The sequence below is a fragment of the Lagopus leucura genome, unplaced genomic scaffold (assembly GCF_019238085.1).
Source record: "Lagopus leucura isolate 7727_CA_CO unplaced genomic scaffold, USGS_WTPT01 34910-0_obj-0_obj, whole genome shotgun sequence".
Taxonomy (NCBI): domain Eukaryota; kingdom Metazoa; phylum Chordata; class Aves; order Galliformes; family Phasianidae; genus Lagopus; species Lagopus leucura.
Genome location: NW_024969110.1, coordinates 1 through 7,798, shown reverse-complemented (window position 1 = coordinate 7,798; position 7,798 = coordinate 1). Strand labels below are relative to the sequence as shown.

At 57.2% G+C, this 7,798-nt stretch overlaps 1 protein-coding gene and 1 long non-coding RNA gene across 3 annotated transcripts; one reads left to right on the top strand and one right to left on the bottom strand.

The window, feature by feature from the left end:
• The first annotated feature begins 2,123 nt into the window (after positions 1-2,123).
• Positions 2,124-6,991, top strand: LOC122194016. 2 transcript variants are annotated; one of them, XM_042894927.1, is made up of 11 exons: positions 2,124-2,530; positions 3,068-3,221; positions 3,360-3,616; positions 3,955-4,025; positions 4,429-4,508; positions 4,631-4,742; positions 5,108-5,228; positions 5,782-5,919; positions 6,199-6,341; positions 6,552-6,677; positions 6,789-6,991. In XM_042894927.1, exons 1-11 carry the CDS (start codon positions 2,516-2,518, stop codon positions 6,907-6,909), a joined length of 1,338 nt encoding a protein of 445 aa, XP_042750861.1. In that variant the 5' UTR covers positions 2,124-2,515; the 3' UTR covers positions 6,910-6,991. The 2 variants fall into 2 exon arrangements, with proteins under 2 accessions (XP_042750861.1, XP_042750860.1); XM_042894926.1 differs by having other exon boundaries at positions 3,937-4,025.
• Positions 2,985-7,479, bottom strand: LOC122194017. The gene is made up of 3 exons (XR_006183028.1): positions 7,275-7,479; positions 6,781-6,889; positions 2,985-5,802 (listed from the first exon to the last, which is right to left on the bottom strand). It is a non-coding gene; the product is annotated as an uncharacterized LOC122194017 (long non-coding RNA).
• Between the last annotated feature and the right edge of the window lie 319 nt (positions 7,480-7,798).

Genomic DNA, 7,798 nt, shown 5'->3' with positions numbered 1-7,798 from the left:
AGCTTTGCTGCCGTGTTTGTTACCCGATGAAGCCCGTTGCGGGGGGGCTGGGCAGACAGCCTTGCCAAAGAGGCCCGTGCTACAGCAGGATTGACAGCACGACTCCTTTTGTTTCTCCTTGAGCTCTGGCCAGGCTTCGGGGAGAAAACTGAGAGGAGAAAGAGGGCACCGGCTGTTCCCCGTCGATTGGTTTATTCCGTGTTAGAAGGGCTGGAGCTGCTTGCAGCGGCTCTGGACGCCTCACCCGTGGGATGGATGCATTGCTGATGGATGCAACTTCCCCGTGGCTGGGAGAGGTTCTCCAGATCCTCATTGCAAACGGGCTCCCCAGTGACTGCGGCTCTGGGTGATGGTTAAATACTGGGGTAATTGGTGACGTACCTTCCTTCATCGCTGCGCTCACGTGGCAAGGAGCAGGCCCACTGCCTTGCTTACTGCCTTTACTGCTAGCTTCTCCTTTGGCTACAGACGCTGCCACTATTATTGTTTCTACTATTTTGTCGTAGGCAGTAAAATAAGCCTATCTCAAAGATGTTGGTGTCTTTGTTCTCCCTGTTGAGCCCATCGATTGGCACAACAGCATCAGCACGTGATGGGCACGTAACTTGGACGTCAGCAACGTGACTTGAAAGGCCAGCATCGGGAACGTCTCCTTTGGAGAGAGACTGAGAGGTTTGGGCTCGTTGAGCCTGGAGAACAGAAGGCTCTGGGGAGACCACGTGGCTGCCTTTCAGCACATGGGGCCTCAACAGATCACCCAGTTCCAACCCCCTGCTGCGGCCAACAGCGAGATCAGGCTCCCGGTCAGGTTGCCCAGGGTGCCATCCAGCCTGAACTTGAACACCCCTAAGGACAGGGTATGCACAGCATCTCTGGGCAGCCTGTGCCAGCAACTCACCAGCTTCTAAGTGAAAAACTTCCCCTGGTCGGGTTTATTTTTCTGATGTGTGTGGGTGAGGTTTCTTTGCTCTGAAGTGCCTACAACTCGCAGAACTTGGTAGAAAAGCATTTCTGGAACTTGGAAACCCTGCTCGAAAGGCAACAGAGCATCTCCAAAGGCACCAGGTGTGCCTGCGTATGCCGGATGACGGGAATCCTTCTGCAGCCTCTCTTGCCAGCGTCTGTTGCCTCCACGGCACCTGCTGGCATCTCGTCTGCCTGCAGATACCGCAATGTAACACTCAGTCTATGGGAGAGTCGGCACTGAGCAACATTCGTGTGGGCCCCAGCAGAAAGAGTGCCGTGTGATGCATGGCAGGCACGGTGCAGGGCTGCCTGCCTCTCGCGCTCACCACCCAGCCTCTGTTGAGCTGAATTCAGCCTGTGTGACACGTGGCAGGTTCTTGTGCCATTTGCCGAGTAAACCACAGCGACTGTCGATAATGATATTTCAAGCTCGTGAGGTGTGTGTGCCTGAGAATGCACAGGGTTTTGTTTATTTAGCAGACGTGAAACAACTTCTCTTAATAAACCATTACAGTTAGGCTTGCGTTCTTTTGTAAAATAATTTAGTAAGTTAACTGGAACTCCTCCTGGAACAGGAACTCCCCTCTCTGTGCCGGTGACCTAACAGAGCTCCAGGTGACACGGGCTGATGTCACAATGCCTAACAGAGCTCCAGGTGACACGGGCTGATGTCACAATGCCATTAGCTGCCTCACAAGCAGATCTTCCCCGGGGCAGCGGCAGTGCCGGCACTTCCCTGCAAGGCCTGGGTGCTGCTGCAGCACTGCTCAGGGGCTCTGTCCTTCTGCGGCCAGGAGTTGGCTCTGGTGCAGCCAGTCTGCACTGGGTGACCCTTGCTGACGCGTGGAGGAGCAGGGACACTTTGCAGAGAATTGTTGGTTGGTTGAGGAGCCTTGTTGGTGGAGGCCATCCTTAGTTCTGAGCTGAGGGCTGTCGGCAAGCCACATGGAAGGCTGCTGGACTGTGAGCGTCAGCTCGGAGCTGGCCTCCGCGTTCCCAACGCTGCTGGAACTCTCTGCCGAAGGTAAGGCTTTCCAGACCCCCTTCCCAAGGCATCGCACGGGGCTGTTAGCTGTTAGTCCAAAGCCGCAGCTCCTGCCCTCTGTGCTTGGCTGGACGTGGCTGGGAGCCGCTGCAAGAGCCCCGCCAAAGGGTCCCACTGGGCTCTGGGGACCACATGGCAGCCAGGTCCTGGGAGTAGAGCTGCCCAGAGCCCCCAGGTTCTGTGATAGGGCAGTCCAAGGCCAGGTTTCCCTGGGAGAGGGTGTTTCTGTAGATTCCAGCTCTGGGAGGAAAGGCATCCCGTTTCCCAGAGGCTTCCTATGTCCCCATTTCCCCTTGGGGATCTGAATAAGGCTGAAATCGGAGCAAAGCCCAGCTCCATAGCCATGGTGGTGTTTTTCTGCGTGTGCACGTATCGATCACTGTCTGTGTGAGGAGCTTGCCAAGAGGTTGTGAAGAGGCTGGCCTGGAGCCTGACATATCTTTTCTTTCCTTTGCAGAGATTGTGGCGGTCTGGGATGCTGTGTCTGAGTACATCCTGGAACAGATGAAGCTGGACAAGGTGGGCTGGTGTCCCAGTGGCCCTCGCCCTGGAGAGGGGTTCAGTGCTGCCGGGAGCCTTGGCCCTGCAGAGCATTCCCTCCCTGAGCACCACAGCAGCATGCTGAGCCCAAGCCGGGTACCCAGAGCGGCTTGTTGGCCAACTGGGAGGGAAACCCATGGCCAGAGCTGCCCTGAGCAAATGTTTGGCACACGCAGGGGCTTCGCTCTGCCCTGCGGTCAGAACAGGGAGAGCAAAGGGAGAAATGGGTGGGGGGTTTTCTGGCTGTGCCAAGGATAATCCGTGGCAATCAGTCCCAGGCTTAAGCCCTGTGCTGTCCATGCCCGGGCTCTTCTCTAGCCAAGGGATGTTGGGAAATACTGTATGGAGATGACTGTATAGCAGGGACCACAGATGTTTTCTAAAGCTTTCCAGAGAGACCCATCTCGCCCCCCTGTCCGTCAGGAGTGGGGAGAGCAGTGACACCACGCTCCTGATGTTCGTGGCTTTTGCCGCCCCTAAAGTACATGCTCATCAGCCTGTCTTTTCCCTGTGCAGGGCGTCCTGGTTCCGGAACTCGGGATCTTTGCTGGGGTCCGAGAGCAACTCCACAGCAAAGAAGAGGCGCTTCCAGTCCGAAGACCCGTCTTCGAACTGGATATCAGGGCGCTGTGGCTGCCAGACCTCCAGTCTCCCAGCGACATCATCCCTGGTAAGAAGGCAGCAGCCACCTTCCCCTTCCTGCCCCACGTCCGGCCGGCTGTGTTCTTTAAAGGACCTTTTCTGTGGATTTGGTTATGAATGCTGCATGGGCTGGCTGTGGCAGTGAGGATGTGACTTCTCCTTGCAGACAGCATCAAGATTGAGCCGCTCAACTACCGGCAGCTCTCGCGAGCCTCTGGCGTCCCGCTGCACTTGGTGCCGCGCTGCGTGCGGGAGAGCGTCCTCTTCTACTGTCACCTCCTGAGGAACAAGACGCCCGTCCCGTTCGTGTTCAAGAACCTCGGCGTTATGACCTGCCAAGACAACTTCCTCTGCATGAGGTTCTTCTGCAGCTGCGTTGAAACGCTGGAGAGCAATGCCCCCGTCCTCGCACTGATCCACACCGTAAGTTGAGGAGGTTGTGAGGTGCACCATCGGATCACTGCTGGCCAGCCTGGATGTGGCAGGCCAGTCAAATGCCTTTCCCCACGCTTGCCCCCATGGCTTTCTCCACGGGCAAAGGGATTTCCTGGATCTCTGCCCCTGCCTGGCAGTGCTCTTGCACGGCCTCACTATTTTGCCATCCTGCTCCTTCAGAGCAGAACAAAGCTCTGATGTTCACAGACGAGGCTTTGGTGGAGAGCAGCTTTCTCTTGGCACAGGAGCCAGGTTTGCTTCCTGTCAACAAGAGCCATGAAGAAATGGCCTTGGCTAGCCTCCAGCAGGTCTGTGTCCCTTTGCAGAGATTCTGGACGGAAGATCTTGCTGACTTCGGGCCAGAGACCACCGCCCGTGGGATCCGCTTGTTCCCGAGGTGAGTGCGTTTCCTCTGCAGCTCTTAGCTGGCCAGCAGACAGGCTTCCTTCCCACCTCCTCCTCTGGGACATGCCCTGCTGGGTCTCTGTGCTCAGCATCTAGCTGGGGAAAAATCCTGGAAAGTCTGGCTCCTGGTTAACTACTGCTGCTTTTCGGCTGTGTGTGTCTTCTCCCGGAGCGATGGGGGATCGCGGTTGTGTTACTGGTGCCCAAGCTGTCCCGATTCCCCTCAGAGGGAACGGACTGCACATGCAGAGGAATTTAGGCTACATGTGCTGGTTTGGCATGGCCAGGAAGGAAAAGGGTGCCACGCTTTGCATAGCACAGAGATAAATACCGCTGACCAGTTGCGTGGGGTAGGAGGTCATCCTTCTTCAAGGGTTGTCACTCTCTGTTTCCAGGTTTCAGCTCACTGTGGAAAAGAGCAGAGCAGAGGCTGCTGCAGACAAGAAATCCGCAACAGAGCGGAAGATGAGTAGAGGTGAGGGAGCGGGTCCCAGCTGTGGGGAGGGGGGCCCTGTCCTGTGCCGGGTGACCGGATCCAGGTTCACGTGCCGTGCCCGTGGGGCTGCTCTGAAGAATTTCTTTCTCTCTTGGTTGCAGGAGTCTCTGCCGGCAGGCTGCTGCCAAAGCGGAAGACACTTACCCCCCCCATGCTGCTGCAGCACGAGCCAGGCTCAAGGCAGCAAAAGTTGGCAAAGGAGCCTCCTACCAGGTGAGGGCCTTCAGCAAAAAGAAGGAGATGCGTGCGCTCGTGTAGGAGCGGCCTCCCCTTCGGAGCTGCCAGCTCTCGGCACCCAGAAAGGCTCCTGACACACGTGTGTCCCAGGGGGGCTGTTCTCTCCAGGGACGGCAAGCGCGCAGCACGATTTCCCGAGGCAGACACACCAGCTTCATGTTCTACCCTGGTCCCCGGTCCCTGGGGGAGCTGAGTGCTGATCCCTATTGATGGCAGAAGCTCTTCTCCCTTCAGGCATCTCTCCAGGCGTCTTGCGCCAGAGCCCATCTTTACGGTTGTGGGAGCACGGGGAGACCAAGGTGCCCCGGGCTCCTGCAGACTCCTCTTGTGTCTGTTTGCAGCGTGCTCCCACCGTGTGCAGGCAGCTTCCGCAGGACAAAGACAGGAGAACAGAAGGAGGCGTCTACTGCACAGACCAGCACTGCACTCCCTGCCACCGAGGAATCTAAGAGAGTGCTGCAGGTACTGGCTCTGCCTTGCTGCAGGGACTGTGCTGCTTGAGATTGCACCAATGACAGAATGGTAGAATCATAGAAAAGTTTGGCTTGGAAAGGACCGTTCTGATCACCTGGTTCCAATCCCCTGCTGCAGGCAGAGACACCTGTCTCTAGACCAGGTTGCTCTAAGCCCAACCCAGCCTGGCCTTGAGTGCTTCCACAGGGAGGGAAGCAAAAGCCTCTGTGTGTGCAGTGATCTGGAGCACAGCCCTTCGGGTGCCATCATTTCACATTTCTGTCCGCTCCTTCAGCTCCTCTTCGGTAGATGGGGGGTGCTGCACACCTTCCCTGTCTCTTCTCACCTCCTGGCCTGCCACCTGCCACAGCACACACAGGGGCTGTGAGAGAGGAATACGGCCTCTGTTTGCCACGAGTTGTGGATCACTGGCTTTGGGGCTCCTGGTCCTTCAGGGGCAAAGCAGTGCTGACAGGCCGGCAGAGGAGAGGAGCGGGAGCAGGGAGCTGAAGGAAGGCCCCAGGGACTGAGGCTGATCCTGTATGCTGCTGTGTCTCTGCAGGAGCTCCGGGAAGTGTCTGCACTGTGGAAAGAAGCAGACCACACATGGCCTGTGCACCAGCAGCAAATAGAGCAAACACAGGCAGAAATGGCAGCATGGGAAGGCTGGAGCGTAGGGAAGGACCAGCGTCCGCCCCAGGTACCGTCAGGGATCGACCCTGCTGGCAACAGGCTCAGCAGGGCGCAGGGGGTGGGAGCGGGACAGGCGCCGCGCAGCATGGCAGGGGCTGGCCCGCTCCTCCCCGGGAGGAGAGCTTGGCACGGCCCCGCAGGGAGAAGGGAAGGGCGGTGGGAGCCGTGGGCCGGAGGGCTGAGTCTCCTGCTTGCCGGGGCCTGCTGCAGGGCCCTTGGCAGAGGGCCTCGGGGGAACAGCCCCGTGCTCCCAGCCGCTTTGCTGACAGCGTCTCCTCTTTGGCAGCTGTTGGCCAGGGAGAGCGTGCGTGTTCCGCATCCTCCAGCCCAGCCCAGGAGACAGCAAGTGGGAAGGAGATGGAGGAAGGACGTGGATCCTGTGCCAGGAAGTAAAATGGGGACGGCGACCAAGCTGGCACTGCATGCTGAGTGAGTGTGTGCGGGCTCTGCCAGCTGCCCGAGGCTCTTGGGCAGCTGTGACTCTGCAGCTCGGGGACAGGCACGGCCCGGGACAAAAACTGCTGGTGGGGTGCACGGCTGGGGACACACAGGGGGCAGCACGGGGTGCGGGGCCGGGTGAGGGCAGAGGCAGGGGCGGCTCGGTGGATCCCGAGGGATGACTTTCTCCTCCTGTTGCAGCCTCCTTTCCCACCGAGCGGCTCAGGTGCTCCAGAAGTTGGAGCTGCACCTCCATCAGCAAGAGGCTTTTGCCAGCACTGTGGAAAGAAACCGGCAGAAGCTGGAGCTGAAGCGGCAGCTTCCCAGGTGAGCTCCATAGGCAGCAGATCCCGAGAGCCGGGCTGGAGCCCAGCCTTGCCTTGCCTTGCCTGCGCTCAGCCCGTAACGCTCCGCGCTCTGCTCTTCTCACCTCCCTAGGGCTCGATGCTCGCACCGCTCCAGAGAGGAAGGTGCAGCCAACCGTGGTGACCGCGGTGGAGCTGTCGGCAAGGGGGCTGGGAAGCCGTCCAGATTTCCACCTGTGAATGGAAGATCATAGAATCAAAGACTGGTGGGATGGCCTGGGTTGAAAAGGACCTTGAAGATCGTCTGGTTTCAACCCCCTTGCTGTGTGTGGGGTCACCGACCAGCAGACTGGGCTGCCCAGAACCACATCCAGCCTGGCCTTGAATGCCTCCAAGGGCATCCACCACCTCTCGGCCAGCTGTTCCAGCACGTCACCACCCTCCTTGTGAAGAACTCCTGCTAACATCGAACCAGATTATCCCCCCTTTCACAGTTAAAACCACTCCCCCTTATCCTACCACTATCCAGCCTCGTCAACGGCTGTTTCCCCTCCAGTTTATATCCTCCTTTCAAGAATTGGAAGGCCACAATGAGGTCTGCCCGGAGCCTTCTCCTCACCAAGCTAAACAAGCCTGGTTCTCTCCACCTTTCTTCACACGAGAGGTGCTCCAGCCCTCTGATCATCTTAGTGGCCCTCCTCTTGATCCAAGAGCTCTGCGCCTTTCTTTTACCGGGGGTTCCAGCTCTGTATGCAGTACTTCCAATAAAAATTAATTGGCTTTATTTCCACTCAGTCTGCTGGTCAGTTTGCAGATTCAGAGAGCCACACCTGAAGAGTTAAATAAAAACATAACCCAGTTAAATGAAAAAATAAACCCACTAAATTAGCCCATTAAATAATTAACCCATTAAATAAAAAAAATAACCCAACACAGCCACATAATTTAAACTGACCTTGAAAGCTATCAGTGTCTAACTACTGTTATTTTAGAGTGGTGGATCTCATTAGCAGCCACTAATTTACTCGGCCAGCCGTTATAAACCTGAATTTTTCGTAATTGCACGTGGGCTGATCCAAAAGTAATGCCTCCTATTTTATAAAGCTGGCCCACAACATCACAGGTGGACGCTGGTGGGATGAC